The sequence below is a fragment of the Hydra vulgaris genome, chromosome 11 (assembly GCF_038396675.1).
Source record: "Hydra vulgaris chromosome 11, alternate assembly HydraT2T_AEP".
Classification (NCBI taxonomy): Eukaryota; Metazoa; Cnidaria; class Hydrozoa; order Anthoathecata; family Hydridae; genus Hydra; species Hydra vulgaris.
In genome coordinates, this window is record NC_088930.1 from 44,491,412 (window position 1) to 44,517,500 (window position 26,089).

At 27.9% G+C, this 26,089-nt stretch overlaps 1 protein-coding gene across 1 annotated transcript in view; it reads left to right on the forward strand.

The window, feature by feature from the left end:
* Nucleotides 1–26,089, forward strand: part of LOC100214067 (cytochrome P450 20A1) — a 41,483-nt gene that overhangs the window by 8,409 nt on the left and 6,985 nt on the right. The window contains exons 3-8 of the mRNA XM_065808948.1: nucleotides 2,433–2,602; nucleotides 2,833–2,978; nucleotides 5,360–5,527; nucleotides 19,715–19,793; nucleotides 20,969–21,096; nucleotides 23,268–23,322. Of these exons, the coding sequence (XP_065665020.1) occupies nucleotides 2,433–2,602; nucleotides 2,833–2,978; nucleotides 5,360–5,527; nucleotides 19,715–19,793; nucleotides 20,969–21,096; nucleotides 23,268–23,322 (746 nt within the window). The remainder of the gene's footprint in view (nucleotides 1–2,432; nucleotides 2,603–2,832; nucleotides 2,979–5,359; nucleotides 5,528–19,714; nucleotides 19,794–20,968; nucleotides 21,097–23,267; nucleotides 23,323–26,089) is intronic.

Consider the following 26,089-nt stretch of genomic DNA (forward strand, 5'->3'; position numbering starts at 1 on the left):
TTTTTACAGCCCCCTCAAATTGAGGGGGGTTAAAACTTTATATGATCATAGTTTTTGAAAAAAGATTACTGCATGGAATTTGAAATTTATTAATGAATATAAGTTTAGATAAAAATAGTAAAGAAAATATTTTATTAACTGGTTACTCCAATGTTAAGGGCTGGGTGGGCCCAAAAATTAGAATTTTTTTGTTCCCAAGCTCCAATTACCCCAATTCTTTGCAAAACACTCTTTTTTGATATAAGCATAAAAATACAAAAAATTGGAGTTTGCACAATTCTTATAAGGATCAAAACTCAAACATCTAAAAATCCAGTGTACACCACTACACTGTAAGAAGAGAGCCTATGGAGATAATCAGCATCCCAAACTTTATCAAAGGCTTTAGAAATGTTGATAACAGTTGCCCTAACCTCTCTATCTGATGCACAATAAAACCTATCAGTATTACTATTAACAAATTAGCAGTAGGATTAAAAGATCAAAATTCATATTGATGATCAGAAAATAAGTTTTAAGATTCAAGATGAGAGATTGTCTTTTTTAATTAAAAACTCAAAAACCTTGCTTGTGATAGTAAGAAGATTAATGGGACGATAGTTAGACTAGTCAGATTGCTCTCCAGAACCTTTGAAAATAGGGATAGCAGATGCTGTGTTCCAGCAGGCCGGAAAACAAGACTGATAAGCACTTGTTAAGCCATTTTGAAAGTATCGACTACAGCTCCAGAGAACACTTCTGCAAAACTATAACAGGTGTGTTGTCTGAACCACAAGCTGCAAAAGAATCTAAGCAGGAAATCACTTTAGATACAAATGTTGAAGTGATACTAATGTCAAGTAATGTATCAAACTGTTTGTTGGTTATATCAGGTAGGATGTAATTAGTGGAATCAAGAGATAAGATTGATGAAAAATTTTTAGCAAACAGCTCAGCTTTGTCTTTAGGTGAAGTAACAAAACCTGAAAAACACGAAAAAAGTGGAATAATAGGTTTACCCTTATTATAGACACTGATAAAGATTCTTCAGAAGTTTCGGGAGCATAATTTTTGAAATGAAATACTAGGTTTCGTGGTCTGAGAATTGGGGACTTTGGCGTTTGACAAAATCTTTTTACAATGGTTTCTAGCAATAGTAAACAGATGTCTTTTTTCTGGAGAATTGTTTTGATAATAGATATGGAAGTAATGGTTATGATTGGAAATTGAAACAGCACACAATAATTGGAAAACCATTTAGAAGAGTGAGACTTGACTTGGAATTGTGGTTAACCTGTGGTTAAAAAGAATGTTTCCCAAAAATTTTATTGATTGGAGCCTGGAAACAAAATGCCCAAAAAAGTTTAAAGCCCTAACTCCAAATGTAAGGGTAATGAGTTTATAAAACATTTACTATTTAATACTAAATTTAAATTTTCATATGCAATAAGTTTTTTGAAATTTTCAAATGTGATAAGTACTACCTATGTTAGAGTCAAATTCTTTTTAATAATTTACACTATTCACTATATTTTAATTAACAATAATAATTATTATTGTCAAAAAATAGTAAACATAAAAACTTTATTAATTTACAAATTTTTTCAGTCACTTTAAATAAACTTTTTATCATTCCAAAAAATGATGCAAAAACATCTGATGCAAAAAAGGTTCATTAATACAGATTACTTAATCTTTTTATCTCAATATCTGTTTCATTATCTGGTTAATTGATTGTTAAACATGCAAATCAAACAAGCATATATATCACTATAGCATAACCATAGTTATTTTTCACTTAAACTCTTTACAGCTTATGGTCCAACATTGTCAACATATCCTGTTACAGCTTCACGAAAGTGTTCTCCATGACTTTTTTCATAAGCCTCAAAACTATGCACAATATTCTTATTTAAACCTTGTTTTTCTGTGTGCTAGAAAATGACATGGTGACATGGGAACATGGTTCCAATTTTGTTATACTGCTGATTTGTTTTAGTTGTTAAAGATTTTGTTTTAAAAGATTTTAGCATGTAAAATAGAAGCAGAGTGACAATGGTCATACCAACGATTTTTGATAAATTCTGGCATGCTGGTCCTTATCTTCATATGATGTAGCGATGTATGCAATGAAAAGTTTAGAAAATTATTGAATTGTTCCTTTCAACCTCCACTAGCTAAAGTTGTCCATGATAAACAACACCTGCCTTCATAAAATAATTTCTAGTTTGTTCTTGTATGGAGTCCTGCCATCATATTTGGGTTGGTTCTTCTAATGATGCCCTTTCTCTTTTAGACAATGTCCATAAACATTTGACATTATCTAAAAGAAAAAGTGACCCCCTGTTTGTAAAAAGGTAAATGTAGTAAAAATAATATATATACATAATTTATTTACATAATAATAATATTTGTTTTAATATTAGGTTTTTTTGCACTTTTATATTTATTAGATTGGGGAATCTTGGCTCTCTAACATTTGATGGTGGAATTCACAAGTTTCTTGTTGAAAACCATAAAAGGTTTGGTCCAATGTTCACCTTTTATTGGGGCAAAGAACTGGCTGTTAGTCTAGCTTGTCCAATTCTTTTTAAGGAGGTTGCTACTCTATTTAATCGACCAGGTTTTTGCATAAACTTACATTATTCATTTTATTTTTTTATTTTTTTGCAAGTGTGTATTTTTATAATACTTTAGACACAAAGTATTTTTGTTGTCGATTTTTAAACCACTGTATTACCCACAGAGTTCTTTAAATCTGGGTTCCACACAATACTATTATTACAGTTTTGTTTTTAAATATTTGTTAGTTGTTCTATTTTATCTTCATTAATTGTTTAAATTTTTGTTTAGTGAATCAATTTAAAATACTTCTTCCATTGATTGGAAAAGAAAGTGTTCAATATGCTAATCAAGATCGTGGTAAAAAGCTGCGCCAAATAAATGATCAACATTTCAGTCATTCATCAATTAAAAGTTATTTGAAAGAAATCAAACAAGTACTGTATATGTACATATATATATATATATATATATATATATATATATATATATTTTTTTTTTTTTTTTTTGTCATAGAATTTATATATATTTTTTGTAGAAACTTTATATTTACATATGTTTGTTAAAGATTATATAGGGAAAGTTTATGTACCTAGGGCCAACTTGTATATAGGGCCACCCCACTTTGTTAAACTATAAGGTTCTAAGTTATTCTCAGTCATGTGATAAGTTATAAAAAATTTTATTTTTTAATCCTATTTTGATTCTCAGAGAGCGTTGCTATGGCAAGTTATAATTTTTGCCACTAGCATCTTAGATTGTATTACAATCCTAGAGGAAATGCTTTTCTATAAGTTCTTGTATATTATATATTTTTTTGATTAAGTACTAAATGCACTGTTGAATAAGGTTCCTTTCAATCCAGGTTTATTAAAAGATGACTGATTTTTTATAAGGCTATTTTATAAGTCTTGTATCTAAGGTCATATAACTTGCTTGTACCTAGGGGTATATGTGCGTTTTTCTGATAAAGAGTTTGTTTGATAACAAATTAGATTGTTAGATTTTGATTGTTGTGAAAAATTTGTTATCTTGTGGTTGTTTTGGGGTTACCATTTTATACATTTTTTGAATTTGTTGAAAATCTTTTATTATGGAGTTAAATCTAATTTTCAGAGAGTGGCTCTAGGTACAATAGCAAGTGGCCCTAGGTACAATTAAAAAAGGGTTTATTATACTTAGGGCCATTCATTTTTAAACCCCTCTACATGACATACTTTTATAGTTTAAGTCATTATACCTATATTAATACAAAATAATTAGTATAGAGATGCAATCATATCAGTTTCACCATTTTTAGACAAGTCTGGGACTTGAATTTGGGCATTGAAAAATCTGTCCTTATGTACACAAACTTCCCCTATATATATTTTGTTATAGAAACAAATATACATACATACAGCACACACATGCAAGTGCATATGTATATACCTATAGACACACACACATATATATATACATAAATATATATATTTATATATATTAATACATATATATATATATATATTATATATATATATATATATATATATATATTTATATATATATATATATATATATATAAAAGTATTTTTACTAATTTATTATTGCTCTGTTCTTTAAGAACATTGAGCGCTCTGTAGAATACACTAACATTATATATATATATAAATATATATATATCTTTATAGATATAGATATATATAGATATAGATATATATAGATATAGATTTATTTTATATGTATATACATATATATACATATACTGGTTCTGGTTATTCAGGCCCTCCAAGAAGATTTAACAGTCTTGTCACAAAACAATGCTGTATTTTATTAAGAAATTCACATTGTTTTTTTTTTACCAATGTTGCAGAGTAGTCATTGAATCTAAGAACTCTTGATTCTCAATCCAGTACTCCAATCACTGCGCTACTGTTATGTTATATTAAATATGTTTATATTTTGTTATTACATATATTTATATAAGCTGTGTTAGACTAGTGGTAGAACACTTGACTAACTATCTAGGGGTTTAAGGTTTAAATCCACCCTGTGTCTTTGGAAGTACAGGACTTATTATGTTTCTCTGCACAGCAGTCTTGTTTAGCAAGGTTTGTGTTTAGAAGTTTAGAGTTGAGAGACAGTTGCAAATAAAAGTTACAAAAAAATATACTTTAACTGCAGTATATATATACATATATATATATATATATATATATATATATATATATATATATATATATATATATATATATATATATATATATATATATATATATATATATATATATATATATACACCTATCCTTCCTGTAGAACTTTGGATGTATATAAAGTGCTATTATTACATAATAAAACTAAAATAAATCTTAATAAAACACCATAAATTTAAAAATGATAACTTATACAAATACAATATAATATGTATACTATGAATACAAAATGTATAAATACTCCTTTATATAAATTTTTACATATACATGAATACACAAATACATGAATACAATAAATACACAAATACATGAATACATGAATACTCAAATACATAAATACAAAAAGTATAAATACTCCTTTATATAAATTTTTTTAAATATATAATTTTTTTTTTTTTGTATAAAGTTAGTATGTATAATATTTGAAATAAAAGTTTAAATGATTTTATATTTGATTATGATTACAATAAATTTACATTTATTGTAGAAAAATCCTGCATATAGAGTTATTTCACCGTTCTTTAGAAAGTTATTTATAAAGAAATATATATATATATTTTTTTGTTGGTATTTTATTTTTGATATCAGATCTACAAAATTTTAATTTGTATATTTTTTTACTAAAGGTTGGTGCGGAGCTTTGCTCCAAATGGGCATCAAGCGAAAACACACGCATTCCACTAAATCAGAATATGTTATCAATTGCTTTTAAAACAATTATCAAAACATCATTTGGACCAGACTATTTTAAAACAAATGAAGAAATAATAGAGATACAAGCTTTAAAAGATTTTGTAAGTAATAATAAAATATTATATTTTTATATTTCACTATTTTGTATTTGTTTTGTTTTAAAATCTTGTCATATATTTATTTTTATAATTAATTTATACTAGGGGAGATCGGGGCTAGTTGCAAAAAAACTTTTTAAATGTTGCAACTTACCCTGCACTGGGGCAAGTTGCAACAATGAACATGGTAAGTTGCAACACAATACTTTGAGAGTATAAGCCTTGCAGAATTCACAGAAAAATTACGAGTTAATCTGTAATTTCTGTTTTGCAACAAAAATTTATAATTACAGTTTAAAAATTTAGTATTTTATTTGAGCTGCAATACTTTTATTATGCAAGACTTCACATATACCTGTTTAGTATATTTATATCACATATAATGCTGTTTAGTATATTACATCACATATAATCCAAGATTTCACATATACCTGTTTAGTATATTTATATCACATAAACTTGTTTAGGAAACTGATAATTACGTTCAAAGACTTCAAAGACTAAAGAAGTTAAATAACAAGGATTATTATTTAAGCAAATTTATTATTTTAACTCCTAAATGTTTTTGAAAAAAGTGTTCTCTCAGTCAACCAATTCAAAATTGGTTTATATTTTTTAAATGTTTTTTTTTTTATTAATGAAGAAATATTAGCAGATTTTTGATACCTAGAACTAATTTCCTTTTTAAAAAAATGTCCATTATTTTAGAAATATTTGGTAGAAATATTTGGAAAAGTGCATAAAACCGATAAAACCCACAGATATTGTATGATTCAACTTACCCTAAGCAATTTGATGCAGTTTACCCCATAGGCATCATGATAACTCTAAACAGTGTATATAATTATTTATATTAAATGAATCTACTTTTCTTTAGCTTTTTGTGTTTGAAAAAGATTTTTTAACTTACAATTGATTTATTATGGTCATATACTATGTTTACAGTAAAACCTAAAAAACATATAAAACAAAAGTTTGAATTTTATATTGAAAAAAAATGTTATTAACTTTTAAAATTTTTTATTTAATACTGTAAGTTTTTATAGTCTTATATAAAGGCAGAATGATTTTAATTTCTAACAATCAGTTAACCTGTTGATCTGGGGATAACATAAAGAGTATGGTCATAAGATTAAATAGATGAATTAAAGAAAAAGATCTTTGCAATTGTTGTGCTGTCTTTGGGAGATATATTAGAGATGGAATGCTAGATTTACCTTCGTTAATGAGATTGTTAGAGATTTTCTAGAAGTTTTCATAACCTAAGTGTTCTCAATGAATATAGGCATCAGGCAGAACCAAAAATAAAAAGGCAATTTTTCTCAAAAGAGTTGTTCTTGTAAAAGCAATGAAAGAAATGATTACAATTTGAGATTGCTGTTGCGAAAGAAAGAGAAAAACACGGGATATAATGAAACTTGACTTAAAACTAATCAGAAAGAATAAAAACTTCCATGCCTGCCTGAATCTTGGAAATTATATATGAGTCCCAATTATCAACAAAAGACATTAACCCAAGGACTGTCATGAACAAAATCACAAAGGGAATTTTAGCTACTTTAAGATAGTAGTAAGAAGTGAGTCCTAAGTACGAGACAAAAGATTTAGTGAGATCATTGCAAAGTCCAAAACCAGTAGAGCAAAGAAAATCTAAGCAGAAGCCAAAGTTTTTATTCTTTTCAAAGTTACAATATCGATAATATAGAAAACACAGAACCACAAATAGTATCTTATTGTTTTCCAGAGGTTACTTGATATAAATGGGAGTGTTGTTCATCAAGAATAACTTTGATTAGCACTGCAATAAGAAAGAAATACTTTAGTCATTATAAAAATGTTTACAGATATAAAGAGAGTATATTTACATAGACACTATATATAGAGAACTTATCAAGAAGATTATCAAAGAATAATGAAAGAAATGATTGCTTCCCCATGCCAAACCCTGATATTGTTGTTCCAGGAGCTGTTCTACCATCTAAATATCTTTTCTCTAAATATGCTTCATTTTAGTCAATATCCTTCTTCAAAAATAACTTTAAACAATTGCCAGTTATTTTGGTTTTACAAAAAGAGTACATTAAACTATCATCCGAAATCTGCCCATTAATTATTTGCTTTATTTACTTATATTCTTGACAAAACACTTATTTAAGAGCCTTATCAATGCCATTATAAGGGGATTTACCATGTCTTGTAGCAAAAAAAACCCATTTGTTCATTCAAAACACCCATTCATTCATTCAGCATTTAAATCAAAGTCTTTACTGTGATGACAAAGATTGATAAAGTTTTTAAATTAAGCTGCTCCGCCATCAGAAAAATACTTCCTACATTATATATCAGGTAGATTCTCTTTGATACATTTAGTTATATCTTCTTGAATCTTATAAACAAACATCATGGTCAACATCTTCTGAAAGGTAACTAAAAGAAATTTGTTTTAGATGTTTTCTATTGAAAGTAAATCACAATTGTAAAAAGTGAACACTGACTTTTGCTACTGTGATTTAAACTTCATCCTAGACAAAAAATTAATAATTTTCAGCAAAATCTCCTAAAACTAAGCATTCATTTTGGTTTAGATTTTCTTTACAGTTTTTCAAGTATCTATCTTTTATTTTTGTTATATATAAATGTGTGGTTGTCAATGCTGTCACATAAGATATCATTAAATTCATCTAGTGGCAATGATTGTAACAGTAGTATCTTACAGTCAGTACTCTGCCATTGCTTGAATGTTACATCTTTTATTTCATGGTTTGTAAACTCTTGCACTAAACAACTTTTTAATGCTTGAATAGCTTATATTTGGCGCAGCACGCACTCCACCTTCAAAGAGAAAAAAGAAGTCATAAAATCTTTAAAACTATTATTCCAACTGCATCAATTAGAACTTTTGTGTTTTGGCAATCTATTCATGTGCAAACATTGTGAGTACCTGATTCATTAGTTGTAATACACCACTTAGGTTTCTGAGTACAACAATGGTTTGTTTCTGCTGATAAATAAGTTTTATCAATATTATTAGTTGCATCACAATAACTATTAGCCATCTTCATATTTTTCTTTTACATACAACCTACAACTTTTCAAGTCTTCAGTTAACCATTTGCTAGTATTTTTACTTATTCTCTATTTTAAACTCATAACTAATAATAAAACAATGACATAATAGTGGTTACTTGCAATCTTGTTGGAAGTAAATTATATAGCATAAAATTATGATATAGAAAGTAAATATATTTAGCCGGGGCCTGGGCTGGGGCCTGGCTTGGAAAAAGTCTCATTTTATACTGGGGCTGGGGCCACGCTCACTTACTAAAGAGGGTGAAAATGTGGTTTTCATCCACTTATGCTTTTGCTCTTGTGCAGCTACTATATCTAATCTTAATCATTTTTTCATTTTTTTCAAAAGAACAACTCTCTTGAAAACAAACAGCTATTTATTATTGCAAGAAATTGATGTAAAAAGGTGCTGTCTGATACTAAGCTCCATTATTCTCAGTTCACTAAATCTCATATCTTATCTCAGAAGTTAGGCTCTAGAGACTTTTCAACAAGAAAATCTTCAACAGCGTTGTTAACAAAGGTAGGTCTAACATTCCATCTCTCATTGATGGGACTGATACTATTTGCAAAGAACTTTTCTACTATTATTACTATTTATTCTACTATTACTATTTGTTCTACTTTTATTTTCTACTGTTATTATTATTTGTTCTACTACATTTTTACTATTTGCAAAGAACTTTGTAACTATACTCTCGAATCTTATGGTCATTCTCTTCCTTCCATTCCAATTAAACAGATGAAACCATTGTTAGACATTCAAATTACTCAAGTTTCCATTGCTAAAGCATATACATATTTTGATTAAACACTTCTATGGCTTGTGGTCCAAACAATATTCCCGTCATAGTCTTACAAAAATTTTCTCCAGAACTCTCTTTAATTCTCTCTGAGCTGTTTAATAAGTGCTTGACTCTTGTTTTCCTGCCTGCTGGAAAATGGCATCTGTTGTTTCTAATTTTCAAAAACTCTGGGGAACTTTCTGACCCCTCCAATTATTATTCAATCAGTCTTCGTTCTGTTATTAGCAAGGTCTTTGAGTCTTTGATAAACAAATTTCTCTCATCCCATCTTGAGTCAAATAACTTACTGTCAGACAATCAATACGGTTTTCAATCCTCTCACTCTATGGCTGACTTGCTAACTGCTGTTACTGGAATATTTTATCGGATATTAGAAGGAGGTGGAGAGGCTAGGGCTATCGATCTTGACATATCTAAGGCTTTCGACAAAGTTTGGCATGCTGGTCTTCTCCATAAGCTTGTTTCGTATGGTGTATATGAATCATTTCTTTCTAACTCCTTTATTAAAAGTCATCCTCAAAGGCCAACACTCTTCTTTATTTCTAGTTACTTCTGGGGTACCTCAAGGTGTTATCCTTGATCCTATTTTGTTTTTTATCTACATTAAAGATCTTCCTGATAACCTTACATCTAAAGTAGCTCTTTTTGCTGATGACTCAACTTTATACTCCTGTCTTGACAAAAAGTTCTTTTTTTCGATTGCTTAGAACTGGCAGCTGAATCTGATCTCATTTCTGTAACTGATTGGGGCTCACATTGGCTTGTAAATTTTAACCCCAACAAAACTCAGTTATTTACTGTAAACAACTATCGCAGTACTGTTGACATTCCTATATTAAAGAATGGCCACCTTCCTCACTAAGCCCTCTTCTTCATGTCTTCATGGATTATCATTTACTACTGACCTTTCATGGAAACCATATATACAATTGATTGCTAAATTAGCATCTGCTAAAGTTGCTTCTCTTTATCATGCTTGCCATTTTCTTACTCCTGATTCCATTCTCTACCTCTACGAATATTTTATTCGTCCCTGTATGAAATACTGTAGTCATATTTAGGCTGGTTCTTCTAATGATGCTCTTTCTCTTCTAGACAAGATCCAAAAACACATTGTTATTGCAGTTGGACCTGCTCTATCTGCTAAACTTGAATCTTTTTCCCATTGTTGTAAACTTGCATCTCTTTCTCTTTTCTACAAATACTATTATGGTCGCTGCTCAAAGGAGCTATCATCTCTAATTCCATCAACTAAAACCAATCTCTCTTGACTTGTCATTTAGCAAAGTCTCATTTTTTTTACTGTATCTGTCCCTGAATGCTCTAAAAAATTTTATTTGTCTAATTTTTTTTTCAGCACTTCAACACTTTGGAACTCTCTCCCATCTTCATGTTTTCATAGCTCATACAACCTTCAACTTTCTAACTCTTCTGTCTTCTCTAACTCTTCTTCAGTTTCCTTGCTCTATTACTCTTTTCTTTTTTTCTAGTAACTCTCAGCTTAATAGTGGTTACAGCCTTGTTTGGAGTAAATCAGCATTACAAAAAAAAAAAAAAATTGAATCAATGTCATGAAGTCATAACAACATTATGACATTCTAGCATAACAAAAAAATAGTGATATTTGTTCAAAAACTTTAATACTTGCATAAGAAAATTTTTAAAAATAAATTTATAATATTTATAATTTATTATATTTATAATAAAATAAAAAATAAATTATTTTTGCGATCTTAAAAAAGGTACAGATTTCTTTGCTTAAGATTACAAATTTGTTTGTTTTGATTTCGTTAAAATTTTTTGCTAAAAACTATAGTTTTATAGAGATGCAGTAGTTCAAGGATTTTTTTTAAAATAATAATCAAGCAAACACTAGATTCATTTATTGTTTACTACAAAGAAAATCAAAGTGTTATTATTGTATAATATCTAGCCATTAGTGCGGTAGTGGTGTAGTGATAAGAGCGCTCGCTTTGTAAGCGAGAGGTTCGGAGTTCGACTCCCACCACGTCCCTGGAAGTACCGCGCTCAACTTAGTTTCTCCGCGCAGCGGCCTTGCTCGGCAAGATTCGTGTTTCGGAGGTGAATAATCTAAAAAAAAAAAAAAAAAAAAACAGCAACAAGACTATATGCAAATGTTGTTAAACCCCAAATTTTAGAAGATAATTATTTCTGATAAAAAAATTCCTTTAAACTTCATAACTTTTATTCCTTCAACAAAATTTAAATAGTTTACTGTGAATGTAACAGGTGTTAAATTCATCAGTTTAAAACTAACATAAATAACCCTTTAAAAATGCTTGACTAACAATACCTTAATTCTTGAATTAAAGACTTTTGAATTTGAAGACTTTTAGCGAAAAGCTTACATTAGTTTTATTCCATTTAATGATGGTATTGTGCAAGAAGTAACGAGATTCAGATATATTCAGTAATATTTATGCAACATGATAGTATATAATGGTAGAGCAAATACAAATTGGTAGAGCAGGGCATAACAGGACAGTTTTGTCTAAAGCTTTATATCTCAACGGAAAGTTATTTAAAAAAAAAATATTTTTTTTTAAACATTTTAAATTATTATGCTTCATTATTGTAAAAAAATTTAGTTTTAGAAATACTAAAATGCATTAAAAGTAAAATTTTAGAAATACCAAAATGCATCAGTAAGTTTGCAAAAAACAAAATTTGAGTATTTTCATTAGCGATACAACAACAAAAGATTTATCTTTAACTATTGCTAATTTACTTTATGTATAAAAAGTTTATATTTTTCATACAGTATTTTTTTCCACTTTTAGAATCTGGCTTTAAAAAAATATCTGGAATTGAACTTTTTGAATAGTATTCCTTTCAGTAAAATGACTTTAAAGTTTTTTTGTTGTTGTTGTTTTTTTCTTTAACTTCTTTGCTTCCAACAAGGCCATAAGCAACCCCTAATAAAGTTGGAAGTTACTGAAAGAGAAAAGATGAAGTTTGCAGAGCAAAAGAACGATTGACAGACGACTTAAAAGATTGCAAATTATATGAATCAGGAAAGCAAGATGAAGGAAGCGAATTCCAAAGAGCTGATGTTCGAGGAAAAAAAGTAGACAAATAAGAGTTTTTGGAGCATTTAGGAACATTCACAGAAAAAGAATAAGACTTAATTGAATGACGAGTAACACAAGAATTAATTTTAGTAGATTTTAATAGGCACAAGAGACGCTGGCTCTTTAGAGCAGTGCCCATTATAGTATTTGAGAAAAGACAAAAATAGGCAACATTATGACAATGTGATAATGGTTGGAAGTTGGTGGCAAAAGCAGGTCCAACTATGTTTGCGATGCATTTTTGCACCTTATCTAAAAGAGAAAGGGGATCATTAGCAGATCCGCCCCAGATATGGCAACAGTAATCTATACAAGGGCAGATTTGAGATTTATAGAAATAAAGAATAGAATCCGGAGTAAGAGAGTGTCGAGCTTGATAAAGAGATGCAACCTTAGCAGGTGCTAATTTTGCATGGATTTGATATATGATATATATTAAACCAATAAAGATCAAAAGTAAGAGTTAATCCTAGAAGATGAAGGGTAGCTGACTCATCAAGTACATTACTATTCATAAATAAAGAAAGATCTAAATTATTGCAATGACAATTGGATGAATAAAAATTGAGTTTCATCTGAATTAAAGTTCACCATCCACTGTGATCCCCATGCTGTAGCAGAAGTGAGATCCTTTTCAAGCTCAGATGCCCCTTCCAAGCAATCAGAGAGTGTTAGCTTCTTATCATGACAAGAATAAATGGTAGTGTCATCAGTTAACAATGCTACCTTAGACGAGAGAATAACTGGAAGATAATGTAAATTAATAAGAGTATAGGGCCAAGGATAGAACCTTTAGGAACCCCTGAAGTTACAGGAAATAAAAAAGAGTCCTGTCCATCGGGGACAACTTTTATACTACGATTGAAAAGGAAGGACTCAATAATCTTAAAGATGTTACCAGATACACTATAAGAAGAAAGCTTATATAGAAGACAAACATGTCAAACTTTATCAAAAGCTTTAGAAATGTCAAGAGCAATAGCCTTAACCTCTCCACCTCTGTCCAATGCACAATAAAACCTATTGCTAATTACTGTTTGCAAATCAGCTGTAGAACGAGAAATCAATATTGATAATCAGAAAGTAAGTTATTAGATTTAAGATGAGAGATTAAGTGTTTTTTAATAAAAGGTTCAAAAACTTTGCTTATAATAGGAAGAAAACTAATGGGGCGGTAGTTAGACGAGTCAGGTTGCTCTCCAGAATTTTTGAAAATAGGGATAACAGATGCTGCTTTCCAGCATGCTGGAAAACAAGACTCTAATAAGCACTTGTTAAATAGTTTTGAAAGTATGGATGACAGCTCCGGAGAACACTTCTGCAAAGCTACAACAGGTATGTTGTCTAGACCACAAGCTGTAGAAGAGTCTAAGCAGGTAATCACTTTTGATACAGAAGCTGGAGTGATATGAATGTCAAACAATGGATCAACCTATTTGACGGCTATATCAGGTAGAACGCAACTAGTGGAATCGAGAGATAATATTGATGAAAAGTTCTTAGCAAATAATTCAGCTTTGTCTTTAGGTGAGGTGACAAAGTCTGAACCATACAAGAAAGGTGGAATAACAAATTTGCCCTTATTGTTGATACTGTTAAATATGTTGATTCTCCAGAAGTCACAAGAACCTAATTTTTGTGATAAAATACGAGATTTCATGACCTTAAGAGAATGAGCTTCAGCGTTAGACAAAACCTTTTTACAATGGTTTCAAGCAGTAATAAAGAGGCGTCTGTTTTTTAGAGAATTATTTTGCCGATAGATATGGAAGTAAAGGTTTCGATCGGAAATTGCATCAGCACAATGTGAGGAAAACCATGGAGAAAAGTGAGGCTCGACCTGGAATTGTCAAGAGGGAATATAAGATTCCATGCCAGCCAGGAAGTTATGTAAAAACCGCATTTTTCAGCAGGAAGAGGAAAGACTTCTACCCAAACGCCATCACAAAGAAAATCATGGAAAGAGTCCCAGTCAGCTTTAAGGTAGTTGTAAGAGGTAGGATGATAGGAGAATTCTGATGATGAAGAAGAATGAGATAATAGATTTAGAGAGATCAAACCATGATCAGAAGCACCTAAGGGTGAATTTGGAGAAACTGAGCACTGACTAGGATCAGAAATAAGACATAGGTCAAGTAGAGAAGGTAAATAATTCGGCTTGTCTGGAAAGCGAGTTGGAAAGTTGACTATTTGATTTAGAGATTGAGAAAGGCAAAAGTTGAGAGCCTTAATGCCAGCAGAGTCACTGACACTTTTTAATGTTCATTATGGCCAAGCCATTCAGTGTGATGAGCATTAAAGTCACCAACTACAACAATATTGGCTGATGGATTAAGAGAGAGGGCTTGGTCAATTTGATCAGAAATAACATCGAAAAGAGTGCAGCCTTGAGATGAAGGAGAGCAACATAGAACAAAGAGAAAAGCAATAAAGTGAAGTGGTGCTAAACAAAAGCAAATAAAAGAATAGTCTGTGGATTCAAACTTAGTTTCCTGACAAATGGGTGAATTCTTACAAATGTAAATGCCCAGGCCAAGATTGTGACTATTGGTGTCTTTGGAAAATAACCATCAGCACTAAAAACACAAGATGAGACAGCTGAACCCAAGTTAGTCTCACAAGGAGCAAGTAGGTCTGGTGAACTTTGCAAGAGTTAAGACTTAACAGAAGAAAAGTTACTTTGAAGACCACGAATATTAGTAAATGATAGGTTTAGAGAATTTGGTAATGACAATTGGTTTTTTGTTTTTTAATAGTTTTTGATACTTTAGTCATTTTAAGTTTTTTAAAGAACTTGACTCAAAGCATAGATAGTACTCAGTACACTATTTAATAGTCCTAGCAATTGCCTCATTACTATTAATAAACCCTAAGCCGTAACAAAAGGCTCCAAATGTGGTCTCAATAATTCACACCAAAAGTACGAACAGGAACACTATTCATGCGCAACATGACACTGTTAGTACTCTGATATTTTTCAACTGTTGATGGAATCAGCCTCTCTGAGAGCTACCACAGAGTTTGGGAAACCTGACAACCAGCCAGCCTCAGAACCATAAAACTGAGTTTTAGAGCTGTACCCTCATTATGAGGTAATAGAATGAGTTGCCCATTCATAAAAACAGAGACAAGCAAAACCTATGTATTGAGTCAAAAAGATCCAGCATTTAACATCCTAAACTGGAAACAATGTATTAAAAATACATCTGCACCAGCCTAATAGATGAAGAAGGGAAATGAGGCTGGTCAACAAATAGAATCTGTTTACCCCTTAAGATTTGCTTCGGAGGCCTTCTACAAGATAGATAATAGGCGAATGCATTTAACATCTGCCCATGATGAGTATTATTATCGAGACACCATCTCTAGCTTTTACTCAACCAAGAGTCCCAAGGCAGGGGGTGTATTTAGTTGGAGTTGACTTCTCCTAGCCTTTGCCTAAAAAAACGTACCCAACAAGGCAGCAGGACATGAAGCAAGTTGCACTGGGTTACATGTTACCAGTATCAGGATAACCTAAACTTACAGTAGAGTTATGTTATTTTTAAGTTATTTTATGTTATTTTATTTTTAAGTTATTTTATTTTATTTCTTTTATTAAGTTATTTTATTTTTAAGTTATTTTAAGTTATGTTATTTTTAAGTTATTTATATAATTGACTGTATTACTACCATTCTGCAATGCTTTTTACAATTTGATGATTTTATTTTGATCTAAAATATTTTTTTTCTTAATTAGAAAAGCAATATTAGTAATAAATTCAAAGAAATTATTTTTTTTATAACTTAACTTCGATTATTAATAGTGTTTAATGTAAACATTAATGGTGAGGAATTATATAATAAAGATCAATTATTTAAAATGGGATGAAATGTTTTAGCTGTGAGTAAAAAGGAACATAGAATTCAAAAAGCTGCTGATACATATTTTAATTTGTTCTACATTGGCATATTGATAAAAAGCCAATTCATCAAAAATGTTGCCAAACAGTTTCAGAATATTTTTTTTGTGATTGATGTGATCCATAGTATTTTTTAATTTTAATATATATTTAATCCATAATATTTTTTAATTTTAAGTGTAGTAGTAGTTACCAAATGAATAATATAGGTTAGGGTAGAGTGAAGTTATTTTATAATAAAACACAAAAAGTTTTTTTCGTTTTAGTTTTTATTTCTTTTTTATGGTGTATGGGTGTATGGGCGTATAAATGTATAAATGTGTAGTTTGTATAGGTATGTTACTTTTTTAGAGTTTAATGTCTGAACATGTTTAAATAATAGATAGTTTTCATTTTTTTTTAATCATTTTTAAAGCATTACAATTAATGAAAAACTGCTGCTTTTAAACTTTCCCATTTTGCCCCACACACTTGCAAAATGTAAAAACTTTGCTAGTCTGGAGTTTCGTTACCTATATTCCCTATTCTACCCTACTTTAGATACATTCAGCAAGAGTTTTTGCTCTAGCCTTTTCAATTTTTAGAATAGAAATTTTTTTTTTGAAGTCAAAATTAATTTCATGTTGTTTAAAAAATTTAAAAAAGCTTATTCATGTATTTGCTTTGAAAGCATATACTTTTTATACAAGAATAAACTTATTTTTAATTTCTCACTTCTGACTGGGGGTATGGCTTTGCTATGTAGTTTGTTATGTATAGTGCTAAAAAAGTTATTAAATATATTAGAGGCAGTGTGATCAGTGGTTTTTGTTCAATATAAGATTTTTGTTAAATTTAATATTCAGAACGAAATGTCTGAACGAAAATCTTTTCACTGACCACACTGCCATATCTAATATATTTAATAATTTTTTTAGCACTATACATAACGCGTTTTTAGTGAATTTTTTCAACATTCCAAATGCTAAATTGTTTTTTATTAATGCTGTAACTGAAAATGAAATACCTGGTCTCATTACAAACACCCTCAAAACTGAACAAGTCTTGGTCCTAATAGCATTCCTTCATTTCTCATTAAATTTGTCCCACACATTATTTCATAATCTCTCTGTACTGTTATATGTAACTCATTTAAAAATGGTATTTTCCCAGATATTTTTAAAGTTGTCAAAGCCATTCCAATATTTCAAAAAGACTCTCTATTAAATTTGACTAATTACCGACCCGTCTCCCTGCTTTCTAATATAGGTAAACTCTTTGAGAAGGCAATGCATCACTGGCTCTATGCTTTTTTTGAAAAATTTAAATGCTTTTACACCCTCAGTATGGATTTCGTACCAATCACTCCACAGCTCATGTTCTCATTTAAATGACTAAACTGATTAGAAAAGCAATCGGTGATAAATATTTTGCATGTGGTGTGTTTGTCGATTTACAGAAAGCGTTTGATACAGTAGATCATTCAATTTTGTTGAAAAAATTAGAATATTATGGGATCAGAAGCGAACCCCTTAAATGGTTTACTACATATTTAAACGAAAGAACACAATTTTTTTCTATCAATGACTCAAAATCTACCCTTGTAAAATGTTCTAATGGTGTTACTCAGGGTTCACTATAGGAACCACTGCTTTTCCTTCTTTATATTAATGATCTTTATACATCCATTAAGTTTGCTACTCTTTACCACTTTGCTGATGATGTTTATCTAATGCTAATTAACAAATCCCTTAAAAAAAATAACAAACACATTAACCATGATCTTGCCAATCTAGTTCAGTAGCTTCACTCCAACAAGCTATTTCTAAACTCTAATAAAACTGAACTCATTAAATTCATTTTTCATATTTAAATCAAATAAAACAAAAATCTTTAAACATATGAACTTTAGATTAAGTGGAAAAAAATTGAACCTATTAACTCAATTAAATATATTGGTATAAAAATTAATTCAAGTCTTTCCTTTTTATCTCACTGTAAAGACTTTGCAATGAAACTAACATGTTTGCAAAAAATATGCCATTATGTTAATCTTGAAACACTTTTGAACATATACCATGCTATTTTTGGCTCACATAAGATATTCATGCCAAGTATGGGGGCAGTCCCATCAACAAGCACTTATTAGGTTATCCCACCTCCAAAACAAGGCTTTAAAAATTATTTATTTCCAGAATATTAATTTAAATCCTAATGTTCTCTACCTAACTTCTAAAGTATTAAAACTATGTGACTATTCAACTTTTAAACTGTCAATTTGTCTGGAACCACCAACACAATAACTTACCTTTAACTTTCATCAATTTCTTTTCCAAAAGTGCTAACACTCGTTATCACCTTCGTTCCTAATTTAAACCTGTCTCTCTAAACACCGTTCTCATAATTACGAACATAAATCTATAAAATATCAAAGCATTAAAATATGGAACAATGTTCCTTATGAACTAAAAGCTCTCAATTCATTCTCGACTTTTAAAACCAGTTTATCATACTTTTTATTATAAAAATACAGTTAATATTTATATTTTCTATAATCAATTTTTTTTGTTTATTATTACTGTTATTGGTATTGTTTATTATTACTGTTATTAATAAAACATATTTGATATTTCTAATTTCAATTATGTTTAATTAATAACAGTATTAATAAAACATAATTAAATAATAATTTTTGTTGTCATTACTGTTGCTTATTGTTATTTTTAGTATTTGATGTAAGGACTTTTATTCAGAAATATATTTGTAAATATTCTTGATGTAAGAATTTTTATTCAGAAATATATTTGATTTGATTTTGATTTGATTTGAATGGATAAAAATACAAGTTTTTGCTCCTAGTTAGTGTTTTTAGTTAGTATCGTAGTTTGCGTTTGCTCCTAGTGTTAGTGTAGCGTTATCTGTTTTAAATATATTTATTAAACAACAATTTAAAAATGGTGGATTTTGAGTACCAAAAACCTGTCTTGATAAAAAGTTTGGTTTAGATATCTCAGCAACTAAAAACATTGGTTTAGATATCTCAACAAATACAAAATGAAATTTTAGTTGAGATATTTTATTAATTTTAGTTGAATTAAAAATTTAATTTATAAAAAAAAAGACTATAAATTGAATGAATTAAAATCTAATAAAGTCTTAATCTGTCTTCAAACTTTGAAATTGGTTTATATTCAGTATGAGTTTTCTTCATACTTATTTTCAAATTTTTCTTTTTCTATTCTATTATTTTATTATTGAAAATTATTGTTGTTGTAATTTTTTGCAAACCTTTTAGTTTTCTAGGGACCATACCTTTTTTTATAGACAAATTTTACTGTTTAGTGCTTTGCTGAAATGGATAAACAATTACGGGGAGATTTTCCTGAAGTCAACAGTAAAAGAGAAAATGATTTTAAAGCAGGTTTTTGTGTTTTAATTTTACTCATATTTAGGATTTAATTTAAGTTTTAAGATTTAAGATTGATTTAAAGTTTTGGGAGTAGGGAATTAGATAGGCTAGCTAAGGTTTAAAATCATACTGTATAACCATATTAGGAGCAATTTCCTTTTTGTAGTCACTAAAAGGCTGCCCTCATTTAGTTTTCCGACCGTTTTTCTTCCTTATATTTTTTTCTTAAAAGTATTTGGCATTATACATAGCTTAAATCAAGTTTATAATATACTTTGTAAAATGTGTACCGCACTAATGGGTGAGATAAGCCTAACTCAGCCTGCCTGACATCTCATCCAACTCTGTTTTTAACAATTTAATTTATATATGTAAAAATAATTGTATCATAAGAATCTAAGCCTCACAAATATAAAAATAAACATTTACATTTATATAAAATTTACATTATTTTCAACATCAAATATAGTGTATATGTATATTTCATGTGGTGTATAAGAAAGTAATTAAAAATGATATAAAAAAAAAATACAGTAATAAAAAAAAGGCAAAAAAATTTTTTTTTTCTTTGCCTTTAATTTGCTATAAAATATTTAAAACTTTTTTTTTTAATTTATTTGCTATAAGATTATTTTTTTAGTTGTATTTTGAAATTTTATACAATTTTTTAACTTTTTATACAAGTCAACATTTTGTCAGAACCAAGAGGCTGTTTTTCCACATTGTGTCTTTTATGTTTTCAATAGATAAATATTCATCAACCAGTGGATCATGTGTTGACTAAATCAGGACACAAAAGTAATAGAACTTTAGAAAATATTTAAATAATCAGTAGGGCTTTCTGGCAGAAAGCCTCTACATACTAAAATCTTAAACTCAATTTTCTCTGAAATAAAAAAAAATTGGGCATACAGCCTCCTGGTTTTCGGCTGGTGATATATAAAATATTATTTTTGTTTATTTTTAATAAATACATTACTTTACTGTAGTAAGAGTGACCAGAAACTCTATTTAAAATACAGGTCTAAAGCATAAAAAATTATGAGTAATGTAACTAAAATTTATAAATAAAATAAAATTTTAAGTTGTTATAAATAAATGAATGAAACAAAAACGTCATGTTTGCAAATAATGCAAATAAAAAAGAATTATAAATAATTTAATTTTTAGCTAATTTTGATTTTTAGCTGTCAAAAAATTTAAAGACAAAGTACGAACAATGATCAATCATCGAAGATCACAGAAAATTAAATCATACACTAACTTTCTTGATGTAATGTTGGAAGATGATACTGTATACACAAATGATGATCAAGTAAGCTTCTGATAAAGTTAGTAATGAAATTAAATATAAATAATTTTTCTAAAATTTAAATATTTTTTTTACATATACAGAATTTAATTAAAGCTTTTCTCTGCTAAAATTAAAAAAAAAAATCAATCAGTAAGAAAATTGGAAAATCATCTCATTTGTGATTGCTTTGATTAATCACTAAAAAAAATAAATTATAATAAATAAATAATTTGTTGACTGGTTTAAATAAAGTAAACTTTTACTCAATATTAAAAAAAGAATGTGTTCTTTTTGATCCAGCTTCTGAAAATCTCAAGTTGTATATTTATTAATACTTTTAGCGCTATGGTTACTAATACTTTTAGCGCTACTATTTATTATAAGCTTCACACGTTCTGTTTTGTAAATAGAAGAACTCTGTCAGTGATTACAATTGAATACAAAAAATTAAGTTTATTGATTTATTTCTAATTTTATATATGCATTGGATAACAATCTAATAAAAACAAATTATTATGAGGGTGACTTGTTCTCTGTATTCCTTTAGTGAATAAAGAAATAGGCTTTTAAGTTTACAATCAGCATTAAATTATGTATAACACTATGTGATCACATAACAGCCATTCTGACTACACTAAATAAGGCTTGAATGACATCTATGTTAGATGCAGTAGCTTTATTAAAAAAGGCTCTAGATATGTACTTAAGTTATGAATAAAGCAACAAATAAAACATTTTCAATATTTTATAATCTTATTTAAATATTTAGATTTTTTACTTAAACATCAAAACACTGTGTCATAATACAAACATCAATTTGATAAATGAAAATTTGTTGACTGGTTTGAATAAAATAAACTTTCACTCTATATTAAAAAGTAGAATGTGTTCTTTTTGATCCAACTTCTGAAAACATCAAGTCATATATATACTAATACTTTTAGCTCAATACTTTTAGTGCTATGGTTACTAATACTTTTAGCACTACGGTTACTAATACTTTTAATGCAATGGTTACTAATATTTTAGTACCATGGTTACTAACATTTTAGCACTATGGTTACTAATACTTTTAGCGCTATGGTTATTAATATTTTAGCGCTATGGTTACTAATACTTTTAGCGCTATCGTTCATTATTCTCAGATTACTAAACTTTTTATCCCAAAACTTTTAGAGACTTAAAAAAGTTTCTCTTGGGCTTTATCTTATTATTATTATTATATTATTATTATTTATTTATTATTATTATTTATCTTATTGTTTTTTACAAGGAGCAGAGCTATTTGCTAAGATATTTTATTACTGATACTAATTGCTAAGATCGTTTGATGATCATTAAATTTATTTCATAAACCTAATGACCAAACTCACCCTAACATCCCAGGCAAACAGGTTAAACAATTTCTAAATTTGTTTCTCATGTGAACTCTTCTACTTTTATTGGTTTTTAAATTTATTGAAAGATTTTTTACTAATTGCAGTTTTTAATGTTTATTGGATTATACTCTCTTTTATTTTTAGTTACCTCTAGGGTATCATAAGGTTCCATCCTGGGTATTATGTTATTTTTCATTTATTTTCCTGATAATCTTAAGTGGCTTGTAATACAACTGTGTGATGTCATGACTTTTTGCTTAGAACAGTAAATTTTGATCTTTCCTCTGTGACAGCTTCAGTTTCTTAGTGAATTTTAACCCAAGTAACAAGTTATCGGCAAGTAACAAGTTGTTCATTAATAGTTCTTGTTACAATAATTTTGATATTTCCATATTAATGAATAGCAACACTCTTACTTAGTCCTCTAAATTATATATCATAATCATCATCAAATTTCATTTTCAAAATTATGGTTACTCTTACATATTTGTGTTACTTGTTTTAAGTTACTTTTACTTATTTTTGAGAAATGTTAAAAAAGTTTGTAAAAAATATGAGTTTTTCGGCATCTGTTTTCATTAATTTAAATTTAATTTAAATTTAATTAGCATTAATTTAAATTTAATTAGCTGAAGATAAACTGACCACTCATTATCTTAGATAAACTGACCACTCATTGACCTCATCATTCATCTGCAAAAAATCATAAATTCAATTTAAAGATTTTTACTCAAGTCATTAAAAAAACTTTAATTGCATGATTTTGCATTTTTAATCTTGTTCAAATGTGATAAATAAAATAAAACATTTTAGGTCGTGGACAATGTCATTGTATACATGATTGGTGGTTATCATACAACTGGAAACTGTATGTACTTATAATTATAACTGTATGTACTTATAATTTCTTATTAGAACTAAAAACAAGTTTTGTTCTTAATTTTTGCTGATATTTGGTACAGAAATGATTTCAAAATTTTCAAAGTTATGTAGGATTGGATGAAATTAGGATGCAATTATGCTTCAGATTATTGATCGGATAACGACTTTTTGATAAAAAGAATATATAATAGTTTTTATGATATCCTAAATATTACTATCTAATATTTATATGGTATTTAATTTTAATCTTTATATTTTTAAAATAATTGAAAATTCACATTTTATAAATTTATAATCAATTTTAAAAATTACTCAATTAAATCTGATTCAGAAAACAACCTGAAAAACTTATAAAAACTGAAAAAACTTACAAAAATTAAAAAAAATTTTAATGTAAAATAAAGAGCTGGTATCAAAAATTTTTTATATATACACTGACTTTGGAAAAACAAGCATTCCTTTGGAGATACGCTGACTTTAGAAAAACAAGCAATCCTTTGTTGGTTTTTTAACAAGAAATAAAATGAAGAAATGTGCTGGTTAAGAACTCATACAGAAAAAATCAACATTTTAGGTACAAAAGGTGCAAGACCATGCATTTAGCTACACTCTGGTTAATTAAAGACAACATATTTAGCCATACTCGGTTTAATTAATGACAACATATTTAACCACACTTGGTTTAATTAATGACAACATAATACATACAGTAACTTCACTGAAAAATAAAAAAGGTTGTTGATCAGTCCAATCATTTCTCACCACCACAGGAAACATCCAATTCTCTATATTGTCAAAGCAACTTTAAAGTTGTTGATATGCATGAAATCTTTTTGGAAAAGAATCCAAACAGTCAAAATTATAAATATCAGATTCACTCATTTAGGAAATGAATAATGTAAGCTATGTGAAAGCTATGAAACTTTCATTCAGTAGGAGCAAAGAGACAAATATCTTTATAGTACCTTGGCTCTCAGCAACTTCTGGTTGCTCCCAGTCTGATATGGTTTTAACATATATGTTTTTTACAGATTTTAAGGACCACATAAAAATTTTATTATTTTTTGATAATGGCAGAAGTCAAAATGAATCTTGGCTTTTTCTTTGTTGTTTAACTTTTATAATCAGTTCTGCAGAAACCAAAATCAAGGAAATCAAAATATTTACGGATTGTAAAATCATTTGAATATGCAATGAAAAATTAAAAAATTTAAGGTTTTGCAAATTTTAAGATGCGGTAAACTTCTAAGAATATAACTGTTAAAGACTATAATTATATAGACTTTTTTGTTTAGCCAGAAAATTCTTTGATCTCTTAACTAAGAAAAATCTTAAAACTAATATTGGTTCATACCATGTAAGTACGTTTCGGTACTTAAATGATATGAATCAATTAAAAGCTGCAAGAGGAAATTTAAATCTATTTTTCTAAAACAAATCACCAGAATCACCAGAATCAAACTAAATCACTAAATCTAACTAAATCAAACTATATATATATATATATATATATATATATATATATATATATATATATATATATATATATATATATATATATATATATATATATATATATATTATATACATATATGTAGTAAAAATCATGTAGTTATTTTTAGTTAATCTCCTAAAAAATCAATTATATATATATTTATATATATATATATATATAACATATATATATATATATATATATATATATATATATATATATATATATATATATATATATATATATATATATATATACATATATATATATATATATATATATATATATATATATATATACATATATATATATATATAAATATATATATATATATATATATATATATATATATATATATATATATATATATATATATATATATATATATATATACACACACTATTTTAACTTTTTTTTTATAAACAAAAAACAATTCAAGTCAAAAAAACAAGTTAATAAGTAATGTTTAAAGTTTCATTTAAATGTATTTTTGAAAAAAAATATTATGATAATGCAGTTCCAAAATCATGCATATACACTATGTTTATTGCACTAATTATATACTATACACTAATTTTGTTTATTGCAGGAGAACTTAATATTTAATATATGTTTAATACATATTGAATAATATTATATATTAATAAAAATATATTAATTTTTACTTCTTTATATAACTTTATATAAAAATTAAATTAGGAATATATAAACTAAATACTAAAAATGCAGTGAACTAAGTTTTAGTTTTGCTTACGCATATTTAATAATTAGTTTTCATAAATAACAACAAAACAATATCAAATAACAAAGATTAGACATTTTAAAAGATTTGCTAATGATAGTTTTCAAAATGGGTTTAAAATACAGGTAAAACTGAAGAAACTAAAAGCAACATGCAAGCAATTAGCAAACTATGCATCTGGCGCATTTATAGCATTTAGAAAGTCTCTGAAAAGAAATAGTGACATATTAATGTAATAAAATTTCAAATAAAGTCACTGTTTTCAACATAATTTTGCCATTGCACAAATGTGAACATGTCTCTTGCAAATTTCAGACAGATCCTGACATTACATTTTTATTGACATTTTTGAACCAAAAAACTAAATCTTAATCAAAATTAAAAAAATAAAATTTTAAATTTGAAACTTTAAATCTGTGCATTTGTCTTTAACTATTATTAGATATTAAAACTTTTTTTATTTGTAAAAATATTCATATTTAAATAGATTATTTTAAGAGTATTTATGTCTTTTGT